The sequence below is a fragment of the Leptodactylus fuscus genome, chromosome 2 (genome assembly GCF_031893055.1).
Source record: "Leptodactylus fuscus isolate aLepFus1 chromosome 2, aLepFus1.hap2, whole genome shotgun sequence".
NCBI lineage: Eukaryota > Metazoa > Chordata > Amphibia > Anura > Leptodactylidae > Leptodactylus > Leptodactylus fuscus.
The window spans coordinates 236,457,366-236,476,557 of NC_134266.1; the positions used below are offsets into that span (position 1 = coordinate 236,457,366).

Here is a 19,192-nt window from a genome sequence, read left to right on the forward strand (position 1 = left end):
CGTGAGCGTTTTATGCTCTCCGCCACGAAACCGGGTTTTTTTAATCCGGACACAGAGTCGGACATGCAGTACTCTGTGCCCGGATTAAAAAATCCGGTTTCGCGGCGGAGAGCATAAAACACTCACCGCCGCTCACGGCCGGACCCGGTCTGTGCTTTCCGTCTTCTGGCATGCAGAAGACGGAAAGCACAGAACGGAGACCAGAACGCAGGTGTGAACCTAGCGTAATACTAGTGATACTATTCTGATACTAGTGATGCTATGCCACTGATACTAGTGATACTATGCTAGTGATGTTATGCCACTGATACTAGTGCTACTATGCTATTGTTACTAGTGATGCTATATTAGTGATACTAGTGGTACTATGCTACTTACACTAGTGATACTGTTATACTAGTGATGCTATGCCACTGATACTAGTGATGCTATGCCACTGATACTAGTGGAGCTATGCCACTGATACTAGTGATGCTATGCCACTGATACTAGTGATGCTATGCCACTGATACTAGTGGAGCTATGCCACTGATACTAGTGATGCTATGCCACTGATACTAGTGGAGCTATGCCACTGATACTAGTGGAGCTATGCCACTGATACTAGTGATGCTATGCCACTGATACTAGTGATGCTATGCCACTGATACTAGTGGAGCTATGCCACTGATACTAGTGATGCTATGCCACTGATACTAGTGATGCTATGCCACTGATACTAGTGGAGCTATGCCACTGATACTAGTGGAGCTATGCCACTGATACTAGTGGAGCTATGCCACTGATACTAGTGGAGCTATGCCACTGATACTAGTGGAGCTATGCCACTGATACTAGTGGAGCTATGCCACTGATACTAGTGATGCTATGCCACTGATACTAGTGGAGCTATGCCACTGATACTAGTGATGCTATGCCACTGATACTAGTGGAGCTATGCCACTGATACTAGTGGAGCTATGCCACTGATACTAGTGATGCTATGCCACTGATACTAGTGATGCTATGCCACTGATACTAGTGATGCTATGCCACTGATACTAGTGATGCTATGCCACTGATACTAGTGGAGCTATGCCACTGATACTAGTGGAGCTATGCCACTGATACTATTGATGCTATGCTACTGTTACTAGTGATACTATATTAATGATAGTGATACTATGCTGCTAAGGTAACACGCTGAAAAATTATCAGAAACATATAAGGACATTTGCTTTCTAATTTACAGTATAGTAAACATTCTGAACAGTTACTAGTTATGTTTTGTCCTGACATAATGAATGTTTTGCCCTTGTACAGATAACAGCTGCAGTTTCGCTGTCTCTCTCCTTTCTTGCCTAATTTCTCTCTTCCTCTCTCCCTTTCTTCTTTTCTCAGTCTCCACTTTCATCTCCTTTTCACGTTCTCTCTCTTTCACTCTTCCTCACTCTTGTGCTCTCCACCTCTCTTTTTCTCACACTCTCTCTTCTCTTCCTCTTTTTTCCTTACTCTATTTTCTCTATCTCTCTTCATTTTCTTTCTACTGTGTCTTTCTCCCATTATTCTTTCCCTTTCCTTCCTTCCTTCCTTCCTTCCTTCCTTCCTTCCTTCCTTCCTTCCTTCCTTCCTTCCTTTCTCTTTCTTCCTTTCTTTTTCTTTCTTCCTTTCTTTTTCTTTCTTCCTTTCTTTTTCTTTCTTTCTCTCATTCTCTCCTCTCTCGTTCTCTCCCCTTAGACTCCACTTTGTCTGTTCTTCTCTGTCTCCACTTCTCTCCTTTTCTCATTCTCTCTCTCATTTTCTCTCACACTATCCTCTCTCTTCCTCTTGCCTTCCCTATCTCTCCCCTCTTTTTATCTGTCTGTCCTCTCCATCCTTTACCATTCTTTCTCCTTCTCTCTCTATCTCTATTCTTCTCTGTCTCTCTATCCCTCTTCTCTCTCTGACCCTAAGACTTCTAGGGATCGTGTTTTGATTTGCATAAAATGTCATTTTGGCAAACTAGAGTGTACAATGTGTATATTTATTTGTCATTGAAATACACGTACCTCTTACATATGTGTACACTATGGACGTGGGATTATATGTTGTATATACCTCCAGCATTTTAGAGGTCTGGAACAGAGGGGTAGCTAACTACAGCGCCGCACCTCCCATGAGGCGACCTGAAGCGAGCGCTTCAGGCGGCGCTATGTCAGGACCCCAGGGAGGGCGGCATTTTTGATTATCTAAGCCAGTCCAGGACAAGCTGTCCTGGACTGGCTTAGCACCGAGCGGTGGTTTGGGGAGGCCACTGGAGCAGCGCTGCTCAGCAGCCTCCTCTCACGCTCAGGCAGAGAGCAGGTCTTCTCCGTGCCTGCTCTCTGCCTGCGAACGACACTAAGCCCTGCCCCCTGCGCTCCGCCACGCCCCTTCACTCCACCCCCTCCTCCCGGGGGGGGGGGAGGGAGCGGTTTTCTGTAGTTCGCCTCGGGCAGCGAAAGGGGTTCACCCCTGGCTAACTAGTAAAACTATTATCTGAGTTGTAAGTTATGACTGTATGTATTTTGATTCTCATTGACCATACATGTCGATACCTCTTGGGGCCTTCACATTAATGAAAAGTCTTATTGAACTTTGTTTTTGTTTTTTGGACAAATCCAAGGAAATACAAATTCTGTAAATGTCTTCAGTTTTGTTTTCTTAAAACAGTTTAGCTGGCTTTGCCCTTAAGTCATGGGAAGCAGGCAACAGTTTGCTCTTATCGCTAAAGGATAAGTTATACTGGCAACAGATGACAGATGTTGCAATGTTTGCAACTGTATAATGAGTTAAAGAAGACTTTTAATGTGGCTTCTCACAATGTAAGGTATCCTAAGTGTAATCATTAAAGGGGTATTTCCATGTCAAGGATCTTATCTATACTGGTAGCTTATTTTAATTGAAGACTTTTCCTAAATCTATTGCTTTAGAAATGCTGCATTGTTTGCCTGCTATGTGAACTTATTCCTCTCATTGTTTATACAGTGTTTCCATAGAGGCAGACCTGTGTTTGGACAAGTGATGTCACTCACTGCTCTCACTGTTATCTTACAGCTCTGCTGGCAGGACAATCAGTTCAGCTAATTGCAGTTTGCTGATAAAGCCAAGTCTGTTATCTCTCTATGTAAACACACAGATAACACTGAGTCTGTTCTCTACAAGCATGTGCATAGTATCTGGTCTACATAAGTATTGTGATACTTGATAGTGTCTCGTTCAGCAAGCTGGGAGGGAGGTGGAGGAAGAAATATAGGAAGTGAGAAGAAGAGACTGCAGGCAAACTGCTGACACAGTGAGATGGGGAAAACCCCTTTAAGGTTAGGTTTGCCAGTGCATTGTTCTGCGAACACCAGCTGAGTATAGTTGGCTTTGGATTGCTATCAGGCTGCAAGTTATTTTTTTTTTCCTCACTTTCTTAATCCTTTTCCATATATAAAATGGTGTATTTATTTTTTTTCTAGTTATCTGTTTCAGTCAGGAGCAAAGCACCAACTTTAGACTAATGGTTGTAGACGTAGGGGCCAATACATTAAGACTGGCATGTAATATGCCAACCTTAATCATCAGCTGCACTAGCGTGAGGTGGGCCAAAATTATTAAGAAGCGTGTGACTCGTAGTAATTTTGGCACATCTCAGGATGCTTGTGCTGCAGAAACTGAATTTTACACCAACTAGACGATATCGGCTATATGTTATTCTGATTTTGTAGCATAAATTATAATAAATATGGTGACCTGCAGTGACCCAGGCCACCCACTTTCTACTGCTATGAGCAGTGGGAAAAATGGCGTGCCAATCGAGCACTGAGCAATGTGACGCTGTTCACTAGTAGTGCAGGTGTAGCAGACAGCACAGCGATTTTTAGTCCCACAACTAAAGTCACCTTAATGTGTGATGAGTTAGGGACTCCCATCAATGACTAGAAAAAAGTGACCGGCAGTCCTGCCATCATTTCTGTACTGTGTTTACTATTGCAGTGGAGTTGTCATGGTGTCTTTAAAGTAAGACGAAGCCAGGGATACTCATCTGGTCCCGGCCTCCCAGTCTTCATAATAACAGCAGTTGGGAGAAACCTTCAGCTTCTGATGGCTGTCCATAGCCTTACAACAGTGACAGCAGGGATCAATAATTGTCTCTGCTGCCTGCACAGCTTCTGGGCAAGCAACATGGATGACCGCTGATCCTTGCTGCTGCTATTATAAGGTGTTAGGTCTTAGGAGTCAGCGGTCATGGACCATTATTTCTCCTGACTGCTGTTAGTGTCGATTGTTTATGCAGGGCACTAATTATGGAATATTATTACATGGGAAGGAGGCATTAGTAGTTCATTATAATATCTGGAGGCCGCAAATGGGGCAATATACTGTGTCCCTCCCACAGAATCATGTCACATGTGTCCCTCCCACAGTATCATGCCACATTAGTGTCCCTTCCACAGTATCATGTCACATTAGTGTCCCTCCCACAGTATCATTTCACATTAGTGTCCCTCCCACAGTATCATTTCACATTAGTGTCCCTCCCACAGTATCATTTCACATTAGTGTCCCTCCCACAGTATCATGTCACATTAGTGTCCCTCCCACAGTATCATGCCACATTAGTGTCCCTCCCACAGTATCATTTCACATTAGTGTCCCTCCCACAGTATCATTTCACATTAGTGTCCCTCCCACAGTATCATTTCACATTAGTGTCCCTCCCACAGTATCATTTCACATTAGTGTCCCTCCCACAGTATTATGCCAAGTTAGTGTCCCTCCCACAGTATCATGCCACATTAGTGTCCCTCCCACAGTATCATTTCACATTAGTGTCTCTCCCACAGTATCATGTCACATTAGTGTCCCTCCCACAGTATTATGCCAAGTTAGTGTCCCTCCCACAGTATCATGCCACGTTAGTGTCCCTCCCACAGTATCATGTGACATTAGTGTCCCTCCTAAGGAATCATGTGACATTAGTGTCCTTCCCATGATATCCTGTGACATTATTGTCCTTCCCACAGTATCATGCCACGTTAGTAAGTATAAATAAGTATAAGTAAGTATAAAGCTACTTATTCCTTCTTACACATAGTATAATGACAGTATAGTTTCCCCACACAGTATAATGCTCCTTACTGTCCCCCACACAGTATAATAGGGACGGTTAAATTTGGTACGAATTTATTTTTCCTAATTTTTCTTGTGGAAACCTGGGGTGCATCTTATAATCAAACACATCTTATCGTCTGAAAATTATGGACATGTTTAGTTACTGTTTAGCTCAGACCTTCACTTGGTAGTGGACCCCAGTCAGTGCACCTTTACTAAAAGTAGTACCCTTCACTAAACCTATAAAATCCACAAAATACAATTTATATCTAAGCACTTCCTACTGTAAAGAGATTGTCCCACAATAGAAATGTATTAGCTATACAGAGGATAGGTGATTTATGTAATCTGCAAGGCAAATTTTGTTTTGAAAAAGTTTTTCCTATTAGAAGAAGTAAAACATAGCAAAATCTTGGTAAATTTGGAATCACCATTATCGTAAATACCCACAAAATAAAGGTAATAGGTAATTTTACTTATACAGTGAATACTGAAAACACTAATACAGTGGTGGAATTGTTTGGTTTTTTTTTTGTTTTGTTTTGTTCTTTTTTACTTATTGCTCCCCACAAACAATTTTTTCCTTTACTTTTTCGAATTAGATTGTATAGAATATTAAGTAGTGGCATAAAAAAGTACTAGTCCCATTGAAAACAAGGTATGTGAACAGAAAAAAATATAAATTTGTTGCGGCAGGAAGGAGCTGATGTCCCCTTTATAAAGATACATGCATAGGTTTTCTTTTTTTATACGTTTTTGATGCATTTTTCAACCTGTGTAAGTGCACCCTGAAGTATAACCCTCTTAGCAATTTGCAATAATAAATTACAATATAGTACAATCTCAGGATTTGTGAAGTAATAAATCCATATTGTGTTCCTCGCCAGGAATGAATGCAGCTGTACGAGCGGTAGTCAGAGTGGGAATTTACACTGGTGCCAAAGTCTACTTCGTACATGAGGTGTGTATCTCCGTTTTCAGACCATTTTACTGCTTTAAGGTAAAGTTAAAAGGGTACTCCCATCTTAGTAAGTTCTCACTTATCTATATAATGGGGTAATGATCAGATCCATGGTGGTCCGACTGTCTCACCGGTCAGAAGAGCAGGAGAGCTTTGTTCCCCATTCTAAATGAAGTGGCGAGAAAACCGTGAGCTGTACTGTACCATGGCTGTCTCCAGTACTCCTATTGAAATGATAGGGAATAACTTCTTAACTTGTGAATATCCCTTTTAATATTCTATTATACAATTTTGAGGCAGGATTGCAATGAATTTGCATTAAAGGTGGTTGTTATTATTATAGGGTTATCAAGGAATGGTCGATGGAGGTGACAACATTCGAGAAGCTACTTGGGAAAGTGTCTCAATGATGTTGCAGCTGGTAAGTGTGATAGACTCAATGGAGAAGATTTATTATTTCTTGTATTTTTGGGGGGGGTTTTCTTCACCACCCTTGACACATTCCTGAAAACTGGGTGTGGTGAGTGCATTCAAGGGGTCGGCCCTTTGACTCTACCAGATTTCATTTACACCAACAAATTGGCATAAATGATGCTGGAAATCTACACCAGCCCAGTGGAGGACCGGCTCACCATATATGAGACGCTCCCCCACCGGTGATGGGGCTATGAAAACTGGCATTGATAACGCCAGTTTTCATAAATCTCCCCCAATAACTACATCACATTATTACTTGCATACATAAAGCACATCATATACTGGTGTGTATACAGAGCTGCATTTGATAGGTAATGAAAATCCCAAACTTACATGCTACAGGACCACGAGTCAGCTTGCAATAAACAATAGGTGTGTGTGTTACATACAGAGGACTCCCTGTCTCAGCCCTTATCAGTAAAATTCAATTAGCAGACTGATAACTGAAAGAGGGAGATAAACTGCTCAGAAATACAAGCTGATCCCAAGTCCCGAGCACTCAGCTCCCCCTCCCTCCTGAGAGCAGGGAGCTACGTTACTTGTCCTGGGCGGAGAGATCAGACCATCCCCAGGTCCGTGTATTATTCCCTACATACACTCATTGTATTATTGATTTATGCTAAGCTTGTTCAAAGGTTAGATATACACGTTTTAAGGTGCTCATACACTTTCAGTAATATTTGGCAGAATGCACAGTCTACTGATGCCCATACACAAGCACACTTGAGGAGATAGGAGGCTAACAGGCACCTCTAACCATGGCTGAGAACAAAAGGATGAAATTGAAATTCAGCATTCTTGACCATTCCTTTTAGAGGATAGTTGGGAGATTTACTTTATGCTTCCAAAATCTGTGCATGGGAACCTTTTTATAATGGCAGCCCTGGAAATATGTGTCTGCAAATTGCTAAAGCAACAACTTGATGTTGTAAATAACAGTTTTTAGAGCTCAGGACTCAAGTACCAATAAAAATGGCCATTTGGAGGATCTCTCATTTGTACTATAAAGATTATGACATCTTGAGCAATTTTCCTTGTGCAGCCCTGGTGAGAGTAATCTCTACAATCACACAGTCCTTACTATCTGTTGCCAGTCTTGTTCCTTCTGTTCTGTTTTTTTTGGCAAGTATAATAAAAACATCCTCAAGTAGAAAAAAAAAAGTGCATACAGACAAGTTCAGAAGGACAGTGTGTATACTCGGGGGAACGTTCCAGCACTGCCTTAAGGATATCCATTGTTCAAACCTATAGTTATAATGATAAAATATTGGCATACACTATCACATAGTAAATTCTGTAAACTGTATTTGCAGCAGGATATTTAGTTGATAAGTTCAGACTGTGAAAATGTATTATGTGATGGTACGGCAATTCATGGTCTATCATTTGTTATCCAGATCCCTAGGAGGAGGGTTTGTTGTGTCCATACTATTCTCTCCATTCACAAGTGCTGACCATGTGAGCCTGTCCTGTATCCTATTACCATCTCATGAGCCAACTAGTCAATCGTCATACTGTTCCATTGCTGACACAATGAAGAAGCAATGTGGGCTAGAACAATATTCAGTTTAGGATCCTTCATTGACCTTGGTCATTGATGGCTTATAAAATGTGTTGCTATGATTTTTTTCCCCCATTTTAATTGATATAGTTAATTCTTAATTCCCATTAATATATAAGAAGACGACCATCTGCTTTCCCGGAAATCTTTAAATAACTTTCACAGTTGTTTGTTAGATGTTTGCCCTATTAAAGATGGGGCATTGTGACAACTTGACATTTCTTAGGGGTTATCTTTTGCCAGGACAGGATACTTAAGTCTGTACATCTTCTGTAGCCAAAGAGTTACTGTCAATGTCAAAGACAAAAATAACCTGCCATTTTGTTGCCAGATGAGGTCAAAGTTCTAAGAGGAGTCCAGTTTCAAATGGCAGACATAAATAGACGTGATACCTTTGACCTTTGCAATTAACACTGTTAGCGTACATGCTTTCACAGATACATAATCATACAGCAGGAGATACAGATCATGTGTGATGAGGGATAAAGGTCCAGTCACAGTACAAGTGCCACCTATGTTCTGGTCATGTATTTGAAATACTCTGGGGTATTTATAAATACCCAGTATATTTTTTTTTCTTGTCATATACCCCAGGGGGAATTTATCAAGACTGGCATTTCCTACGCCATTCTTAATAAAGCCCCCGAGTGGTGCACCTGAGTTATTAAGCGGCTTCAGTCTCCTAATAAATCAAGTGTACCTCAGTGCACCAAAATGGAAACCTACAGCGGCGGAAAAAAGTATTTAGTCATCCACCAATTGTGCAAGTTCTCCCACTTAAAAAGATGAGGTCGGCCTGTAATTGACATCATAGGTAGACCTTAACTATGAGAGACAAAGTGAGAAAACAAATCCAGAATTCACATTGATTTGGAACGGATTTATTTGCTAATTATGGTGGAAAATAAGTATTTGGTCACCTACAAACAAGCAAGATTTCTGGCTCTCACAGACCTGTAACTTCTTCATTAAGAGTCTCCTCTTTCCTCCACTCCTTACCTGTAGTAATGGCTCCTGTATGAACTTGTTATCAGTATAAAAGACCCCTGTCCACAACCTCAAACAGTCACACTCCAAATGCCACTATGGTGAAGACCAAAGAGCTGTCGAAGGACACCAGAAACAAAATTGTAGCCCTGCACCAGGCTGGGAAGACTGAATCTGCAATAGGCAAGCAGCTTGGTGTGAAGAAATAAACTGTGGGAGCAATAATTAGAAAATGGGAGACATACAAGACCACTGATAATCTCCCTCTATCTGGGGCTCCACGCAAGAGCTCACCCCGTGGGGTCAAAATGATCACAAGAACAGTGAGCAAAAATCCCAGAACCACGCGGGGGGACCTAGTGAATGACCTGCAGAGAGCTGGGACCAACGTAACAAAGGCTGCCATCAGTAACACACTACGCCGCCAGGGACTCAGATCCTGCAGTGCTAGACGTGTCCCACTGCTTAAGCCAGTACATGTCCGGGCCCACCTGAAGTTTACTAGAGAGCATTTGGATGATCCAGAAGAGTATTGGATGAATGTCATATGGTCAGATGAAACCAAAGTAGAACGGTTTGGTAGAAACACAACTCGTCGTGTTTGGAGAAAAAAGAATGCTGAGTTGCATGAAAGAACACCATACCTACTGTGAGGCATGGGAGTGGCAACGTCATGCTTTGGGGCTGTTTCTCTGCAAAGCGACCAGGACGACTGATCCGTATACATGAAAGAATAAATGGGGCCCTATATCGTGAGATTTTGAGTGCAAACCTCCTTCCATCAGCAAGGGCATTGAAGATGAAACGTGGCTGGGTCTTTCAGCAAGACAATGATCCCAAGCACACCGCCAGGGCAACAAAGGAGTGGGGTTGTAAGAAGCATTTCAAGGTCCTGGAGAAGCCTAGCCAGTCTGCTGATCTCAACCCTATAGAGAACCTTTGGAGGGAGTTGAAAGTCCATGTTTCCCAGCGACAGTCCCAAAACATCACTGCTCTAGAGGAGATCTGCATGGAGGAATGGGCCAACATACCAACAACAGTGTGTGCCAACCTTGTGAAGACTTACAGAAAACATTTGATCTCTGTCATTGCCGACAAAGGATATATAACAAAGTATTGAGATGAACTTTTATTGACCAAATACTTATTTTCCACCATAATTTGCAAATAAATTCTTTCCAAGTCAATGTGATTTCTGGATTTGTTTTCTCATTTTGTCTCTTAGTTGAGGTCTACCTATGATGTCAATTACGGGCCGACCTCATCTTTTTAAGTCGGAGAACTTGCACAATTGATGGCTGACTAAATACTTTTTTTTTTCCCCGCTGTAGGTCTGTCAGGAATAGGTATAGATTTTCTATATAATTCATGCCTTGCTGCACCTACGCTCACAGAAAGTGGTCAATGAAGAGCAGAATGGGAGATGTAGCAGGTGCCATGCCCCGAAGATCCACCATATTATCACTTATCTATGCCAGAAAATGGGCCTACGTAGGTTGATAAATTCTCCCTCTGCTGTTGTAGTCCATGATTATAACTAGTACAAGAGGCAAAAGGAGATATTTCTTGCTTCTGGCTGTGGTAACTATAGCTTTACTGACAGTCAACATGTGTGAGTAAAAGTCATTGCAGAGAATCTGCAGCTCAGTTTACAAAGAAGATGCAAGTCTGTAAGGAGAAATGATGTGCGTTCACTGCGGTAATTTCTTTACTTTCTCATTATGTACCTATTCTCTAACATATGGGATTCAACTAGTATTAATTACTTTAGCTATTGTTCTATTGTTTTCTATCAGAAAATGGAATGGAAATAATTCAGTAAGAAATGCAATCTTGCATTTGGTAATGCTAAAACTAGTCACAAATGGCACCACAAGTGTTTCCTTACAAACCCTGTATAGGAAACTATGCTAAGCTAAGTTAAAGAATAAAACTATAGAAATAATATAGAAATAATTCTCCCCAACCTCGGGTTCCCTGCCTTATTAGAGCTGGACTCCGTGTAAGAAGCACAGAGACAAAGAAAAATATAGAAGGACTCATAATGGATTTCAGGGTCATGTCAAGGAGCCAAAATCATTTAATACAGTATATTACAAATTTTATTAATGTCCCAAATGTTGCCAGAAAATCTGCAATTATTTTTAAAACCTCCCTGGAGGTTTTAACTATGCCTGAGGAAGAGGCCTAGAGCCTCGAAAGCTTGCAATCTGTCATCATTTTAGTTAGCCATTAAAAAAGGTATCAGTTACTGAAGACTCTCATTTTTTTATATTTAATATGGCACAGGGTAGGGAATGAACGCCTAATCCCTGAAACCCAAGCAATATTAAGAACAGTGGTTCGTTGTGTCCCATATACATACAGCAGCAGGTTGTGTTAGGTGCTCTGTATGGGGTGCTATATGTGCTCTGTATGGGGTTCTTTCTTTACCAGTCCCATAGAACTGAATGACACATACGACCTTTTTTCTGATCGTTGGGGTTCCAACAGTATAAATACCACCAGCCAGACAATTACAGAATTTCCTATTATAGGGGCAACACGGTGGCTCAGAGGTTAGCACTGCAGCCTGCAGTGCTGGAATCCTAGGTTCGAATCCCGCCAGGAACAACATCTGCAAGGAGTTTGTATGTTCTTCCCGTGTTTGCGTGGATTTCTGCAAGGAGTTTGTATGTTCAAGGAGTTTGTATGTTCTTCCCGTGTTTGCGTGGATTTCCTCCCACTCTACGAAGACATACTGATAGGATAAAAAAAGTATATTGTGATCCCTATATGGGGCTCATAATCTACATTTAAAAACAAAAAATTCCTATTATATGAATTTCCGGGCAACATAAATGGTTAATGCATTTCTAGTTCTTTTATTCAATAGGAACTACATCTATATTTTCATAGGGTGGTACAGTGATAGGAAGTGCAAGATGTCAAGATTTCCGTTCTCGAGAAGGCCGACTTAAAGCAGCGTGCAACCTGATTAAAAGAGGAATTACCAACCTGTGTGTCATTGGTGGAGATGGCAGCTTGACCGGAGCAGATACCTTCAGAGCAGAGTGGAGCGGATTGCTCACTGACCTAGTTAAAGCAGGTACATTTTTGTGAAGGTCAGTCCTACTCTGATACGACTTCAGTTCTCCTTTCAAGAAGTTTTATAGAAAAGCAAGTGCAATAAATAAATAATAGCATGTCTGCTCCCCATGTCTGCTGTCTGGGCAGTGACCATCCAGTCATACAGATCTTTACAAAGGGTTATCAGTAATGAACCTTAGTAGCTAGCATATGTCAGATTAAAGAATTGGTCCTATACGAGATCAGAACCATAATCGCCCAATATGAATGCGGTCGAAATATAAATGATAAAACTATGTTTCCTTGTTGGTCTTGATCAAATGTGCCAAAATAATAAATTACATTCACAGTGGACGCTCATGACATTTACAATGCCAAGCGTACAAGAGGTGTATAAGAGAGCTTAGTCTAAGAATAGACAGTCAATATGAAATAGAGGTTGATCTAGCTATCGCCATATCTCGCGGTCAGCTGACTGAAGGGGCCATGGCACACCACCCCCTACAATATGTCTGGAGCTGTGCTCGGTAAAACGTAAGGGGAATGATTGGTTGGGCTACTGAGAATTATATCTCAAAAACCAGAGTCCTAGAAATATGTTATTGGTGGTTTTAGAAGCATACTTGCCAAGTTTTCAATCCAAAATCATTGAAATGTGCTATATAGCAAAAGATAATGTCAAATATGAGCAATTTTTGTTACATACTTTTTCTTATTAGGAAAAATAACAACTGATGAAGCCAAGAAGTCGAGTTACCTAAATATTGTTGGGATGGTGGGTTCAATTGATAATGATTTCTGCGGAACAGATATGACCATCGGTACGGATTCTGCTCTTCACAGAATTATGGAGATAGTGGATGCCATTACTACAACAGCACAAAGGTAATAATTCTAGTCATTATTCTGTACAATTGTAGTGTAGGTTCGATAAGATCAAAGCCGTGTTTATGACTAATTGACCAATAATCCTGGGTAACTGTCATCGTCCTAATTAATTAGGCTGAGTGCTAGCAGTAAGGAAATGACACCAGACACACTATGTTGGTATTAGTTCCTCTTTTAACCAAGAAGGAAATACTGACGCACTTTTATTAAAACAACGTGGGGTTAAATAGGAGGAGAGAAAGGAAGAAAGATAACAACAACCTAAGTCTTTATATTTGTTCCTGATTGGTATGGGACATCTCAATCAAACAGAAAGAGAACGTTTAAGCAGTTCCATATATAGCCAGCTACTCCCGGTCCTGTGCGGTAACCTTGGGGAGCTGTCTTCTAGCAGCAAGCCAAGCATTTGTTTTTCTTGCACCCATCCTGGATACAGGCGCCATCTTATCATATAACATTATACCAGTTTCAAGCATAAGCAGCTATATCTAGCATTCAGCTTTTAAGGATAACAATGTTTTTCATCCATTACATGATTATAACCTTCACAGGTTGACAGACAAAAGTAGGACATTACTTAGTAACAAACTAATAATTAAACGCAATGGAACTGTATGGTTTATATTTTTGATCCGTGCTCAACCCACCCTATTCTCGGCCGGTGTAAATGGGCCTTCCAGGAGTGATCTGAGTTATTAAAATTGATGGTCTATCATAAAGATAGGCCATCATGTTTTGGATCAGCAGGGGTCAGACTCTTGGCACCACCTCCATTAGATTGTTTTGAAGGGGCACAGCTACTTCATTGTCAGTAGTGCCCCTGCTGATGGTATTCAGAACTGTATATTTTTCATAGAGGCTGTTCTGAGTATTACAGCATTACCCCAATCACTTGAATAGAACAGTGCTGCAGTACTCAGAACAAGAACTGTGAAAAATATATAAGTAAAACGGTGCCCGGCACCTGAGCCAAACAATGAAGAGGACAAAGCACTTCCACTAGCACAAAGTCCTTTGAAAATAGATGATCAGGGTGGTTCCATGACTTTGACCCCCACAAATCTAAAATTGAAGGGCTATCTAAAAGAAGACCTTTGATATCTTCTTAGAGAGGGCACATTATATAATGTTGCAAAACTGACTGTGCGCTGAATTTTACTTTTAGTTTTGCAGTTATGTCTTCCCCTGTGCAGGAGATATCTGTTCCATTAGTGTTAGCTAGCAATATCGCAATAATAGTGCAAGACTACATAAGAGTAATGTCAGGACAGTGCTCCTTACTGCCTAGAGGTAAGGCCGGCCTCTCTGACAGTACGGTGATATTGGTAACTGAGGCTGCACCAATATTTCTGAAATGGAGAAGGATACCTACAGATCTGAATTCATGCACAGTCAATTTCCAATGATATACATCATGCCCTATCTTAGAAGAAAGGAAAATCCTCTTTAAAAATAAAGCCCCATTCTGCAGAAATGCAGCTTTCTTTGTTGCGGTTTTTTGATTCAAAGCCATGAGTGGATTGAGCAGAAGGGAGAAGTATAAGAACTTCCTATATATATATATATATATATATATATATATATATATATATATATATATATCCCATTCCTTTTGTAGCCTTTCTTGTCTTTGGCTCAAAAAAACGCAGCAAAATCTACAACAAAACAAGCTGTGTTTCCACAATGTGGGGCCTTAGCCCTAGGCTGAAGTCCCAGGTTGTGGAAATGCAGCTTTTTTTTGTTGCAGATTTTGTTGTGTTTTTTTCAGCCAAAACCAGGAGTGGATTGAGTAGACGGTAGAAGTAAAAGAATTTCCTATATAGTTCTAATTCCTTTTGTAGTAATTCATGGCTTTGGCTCAAAAAAACGCAACAAAATCTGCAACAAAAAAAGCTACGTTTCCACAACATGGGGCTTTAGCCTAAAGGAAACCTTCAGAAGGAATTGACTATCAAACTAGTACCAAAAGGTGCTTTATGTAAAGCAGCTGCTGAGTGTCAAAATGATCCCCCCCAATTTGTTTGATATTTTTGAGTACAGGGACGTCACTACTCAGCTTTCCTGAATTCCCTGCGCAGAGAATAGTAATTTAGGCAACTGCAACACAACCTCACTCGGAGTCCACTGCACAGAAGTATAGGGGGCAAGGGAACCACGTCCAATAAACATATGATTAAAGATCCTTGCGGCTTCCCATTATTTTCTATGGGGTTATGGATTGTCCTTCTCCAAATGTCCATAGGGCATAGGACTGGCATAGAAAAGTTTGCTAGGGTCACTCCTGCGTCTTGGTTTAAACAATAGGCTATAATGGGGTCTGCTGGGTTTCTGCCCGAAAGATGTGGAGAGAAAAGTCCTGCTTGTAGGCGCTGGTGTGAATCCAGCCCGTGCCGGTTTCAGGTAAAAGGGGAATGTCTTGATGTGGCAACCGCGAGCGCTGTGAGACACAGAATTGCATTTTGTAGTTTACTGTACATTTGGTTCACACCTATAAACACGATCCTTGTGCAAGTTACTGGAGTGGCATCATATGGTTTTATGCACACAAAATACAGGACTATAACTTACTATGCCACTCCTATCTTTTCAGTCTGTGACTCCAGGGATTGTGGCCGAGCATCAACATTTTGGTTGTACAAACCAGGAACAGACTTGTAGGGGATATAAAATTGTGACTTATTACGTGAATAGAATTTTCTGTATTAGATATCTGTTAATGATCCGTCAGGTGTAAGGTGTTGTTATTTTGGTTTTTAATGCCTATATATATTTTTGGATTCATTTTTATTTTTAAATGTTTTTGCTTTTCAGTCACCAAAGGACCTTTGTCCTAGAAGTGATGGGCCGACACTGCGGGTATGTCCTTGTACAAAAATGTTATATCTCTGGTTGTTAGCGCCATATTGTACAATATGGAAAATAAATTAAATAACATGTCTATATTATATAGTTACATCATAATATAAAAAAAGAAAAATTAGAGGAACAGCTATTGTCTCCATATGCTCTATAGATATATGGTAGACGTTTGCTTTAAAAATTTTCATATATATGGTTGATAACTTCTATATCTAGTAACCAGGCCTGTGGAGTCGACAGGCCAAACCTTCTCTATTTTTCAACAGCTCTACTCTGAGGGTAAGTTCACACAATGTTTCTTGCTCAGGATTTTGAGGCCGTATCCGCCTCAAAATCCTGACCAAAAAGACGACTCCCATTGAAATCAATGAGAGCCGGTCAGTTCTTTTTTCCGGGAGCCGTTTCTTTCGGCTCCCGGAAAAAGAAGCGACATTCTCATTCTTCAGGCGGAGTCGCCTTGCGATTCGGCCTGAAGACACTCCCTCCCGACTAGGCCCATTCATTTGGGCCTAATCCGGAGCGGAGTGCATGACTGGATGCCACCGGTGCAGTGCACCGCCATCCAGTCGCAGCTACACGTATTTTGGATCGGAACCTGAGGCGGCCTCTGCCTCTGGTTCCGGTCCAAAAAACCCCGTGTGGACTTAGCCTCACTCCTACGCCAACTCATCCATAAATGGCGGACAGTCGTGGTCAGACAGAAGTGGTAAAGATGAATGAAAATGTAACACACTATACATCTAATTACTTCTGCAATATTAGTAATCGTATCAAACAATTAGGATTTAATTTTAAATCCGGAATCAGTAACTTTTTTTCTGACTTCACTCAAAATTGTCCCAACTCCGACTCCATAACCCTGCTATTAACATTGTGTAAGAAAGAAAGCATGCAGCGATCTCTCCTCTGTTATCTTCTAGGTACTTGGCTCTGGTAACCGCACTTGCCTGTGGAGCAGACTGGGTGTTTGTTCCAGAATCCCCACCAGAGGAAAACTGGGAAGAACATCTTTGTAGAAGACTGAGTGAGGTATCTGGAAAGTCTTTATAGTATGATTTTGTACCATAATAAACGAAGTAAAAAAGAACCTTATACCTATGGATTCCAAATCCTTTGCTAAGCACCCTCTTACAGCACCCTCTGCTGGTCAATATACTAATGACACATTATTTTTAGACTAGAGGACGCGGATCAAGGTTGAATATTATAATTGTTGCTGAAGGAGCCATTGACCTGCATGGCAAGCCAATCACATCAGAGGATGTAAAGAGTGTAAGTAATATTGATGCAATGCAATAAGTTATATATTTGTTTTAGTAACGTATTTCTAGGACACATAGGATGCATCTGTTTTCCCCACCGAGTAGTTTTAGGGCCCCCAGAATGTCTCTTCACCAGTGATATCACCAGTAAGGCTTAGTTCACACACAATTACGTGTGTGCATATTCCGTCGCAGCTGCTGACGGGCCTAGCCCGGATCAGCCATGGATTCCGCCTGAAGAAAGGATACATAGACCACCATTGTGAGGGGGCGGATTATGATGTGGATTCCGCGCCAAAATCCGCCCCCTCTTTGGGGTTTTTGGTAATTTACGACATTTGCGTAATTGTCATATAACGTATTCATCTCATTTATAGCTAGGGTTTATTCCCTTTTAGCAGTCATTAGGGCTTTTGGGGGATTTTTGATGTTGGTTTTTTTTTTTTTTTTTTTTTTAAAGGGGTCATTTTGGGTAGAAAGTTCTACTTCTGATCATCAGTATTTGTGTTGATCTCTGATATTTCTTTACATTTAACAGCTAGTTGTAAAGAATCTTGGCTATGATACAAGAGTCACTGTCCTTGGACATGTCCAGCGTGGTGGAACACCTTCAGCCTTTGATAGAATTTTGGTAAGAGAAATAGGTATTGCTGGGTTTATTAGTACTTTTTAAGCTTTAAAATCTGCAAATTATTTCAGTTTGCAACAACAGCCTTTCCATATAGTCCTGTATTTCCATACATTAAACACAGCAAGAGATATTAAAGGGGTGGCCTGGCCCCAAATCGAATTTGCAAATTAACTTCTCTTTTTATGTAGATTCATATTGTACTCGTCCATAAAACAGTAGTGCACTCCTTCATCTACTTCAATAATATATTTGCTGCAATTTACTGAATTCACCGTTCTGCAGGCTTCAGATGTGAAATCTCCTATGATTCCTCAATGGCTCAATATTTGTTCAGGGCTTGCTGTAGGGATTTGAACTCGGATATGGATGTGCCTAATCCCAATCTGAGACTGCTTTAAATGAGAGTTTTGTTTTGCATGTAATATACAGTATATCTTGCTATGGAGCCCACATTTTAATAGACTGGACATTAATAGATATAGGCTTACTAATAGGTTGTTTTTATTGCATAGGGAAGTCGAATGGGTGTTGAAGCCGTGATGGCCTTGTTGGAAGGTACACCAGATACGCCAGCCTGTGTGGTCAGTTTGTCCGGCAATCAAGCAATCCGTCTGCCTTTGATGGAATGCGTTCAAGTGGTAAGACGCAGCTCTTTAGGAATATTCTTAGGATATACTACTCTGTGTACTTCTGGGAACGGTATAGGCCAGGGGTGCTCAACTACATTTAGTAACAGTCTGTTCTCTGGGTTCCACCATAAAGTAAAGGTCTGAGCTGTACACGTCCAACACTTATGGTAATTTTTGGACAACAAGATGTGTCTGACTACGAGACGCACTCCAGGTTCGGACAAGAAGAATTGGTCTGGTATAGGCCTTATTCAGCAGAAGTAAATTCTGTTTGTAGTCTGATCATTCATGTCTATTTTCACTTTCTGTGTTCCATCTTTGTAACTGACAGACAGTAGAAAAAGAAACGGGTGGGAGAGAAAAACAAGACTGCAAGATCAGACTGCATAGGTTTGTTTGTATATGGCGTCACATAGGCATAGGGGCTGTCTACACAAAACAGTGGGATCATTCTTTAATCAAGATTGCTTGGAACGTTGCTCTGCTGTTTGTTTTAGAATTATTGGATTAATAAAAACTTTCAATTTCATAGTTGTGATATCCTATTATTTATTTTCATCAGACCAAGGATGTGACACAAGCCATGCATGACAGGAGATTTAATGATGCCCTTAAACTAAGAGGAAGGTGAGCATTGGGGAATCCATTATAGTCAGTGTTATCCATTATAGTCAGTGTTAGCGCACATTGCAGTCAGCCACCCTTTAATTTTTGTATTCTTCAACGTAACTGTGTGGTAAACCTTGGGGCAAAACAAAGTGCAATTTTCTT

The 19,192-nt window shown here is 40.9% G+C and overlaps 1 protein-coding gene across 1 annotated transcript in view; it reads left to right on the plus strand.

Moving 5' to 3' along the window:
* The window catches only part of PFKM (phosphofructokinase, muscle), a 50,854-nt gene that overhangs the window by 9,520 nt on the left and 22,142 nt on the right, over nucleotides 1-19,192 (plus strand). Inside the window, exons 4-13 of the mRNA XM_075265884.1 lie at nucleotides 5,985-6,058; nucleotides 6,402-6,479; nucleotides 11,982-12,171; nucleotides 12,872-13,037; nucleotides 15,852-15,896; nucleotides 16,820-16,928; nucleotides 17,076-17,171; nucleotides 17,700-17,792; nucleotides 18,305-18,430; nucleotides 18,984-19,048. Coding sequence (XP_075121985.1) covers nucleotides 5,985-6,058; nucleotides 6,402-6,479; nucleotides 11,982-12,171; nucleotides 12,872-13,037; nucleotides 15,852-15,896; nucleotides 16,820-16,928; nucleotides 17,076-17,171; nucleotides 17,700-17,792; nucleotides 18,305-18,430; nucleotides 18,984-19,048 — 1,042 coding nt within the window. The remainder of the gene's footprint in view (nucleotides 1-5,984; nucleotides 6,059-6,401; nucleotides 6,480-11,981; nucleotides 12,172-12,871; nucleotides 13,038-15,851; nucleotides 15,897-16,819; nucleotides 16,929-17,075; nucleotides 17,172-17,699; nucleotides 17,793-18,304; nucleotides 18,431-18,983; nucleotides 19,049-19,192) is intronic.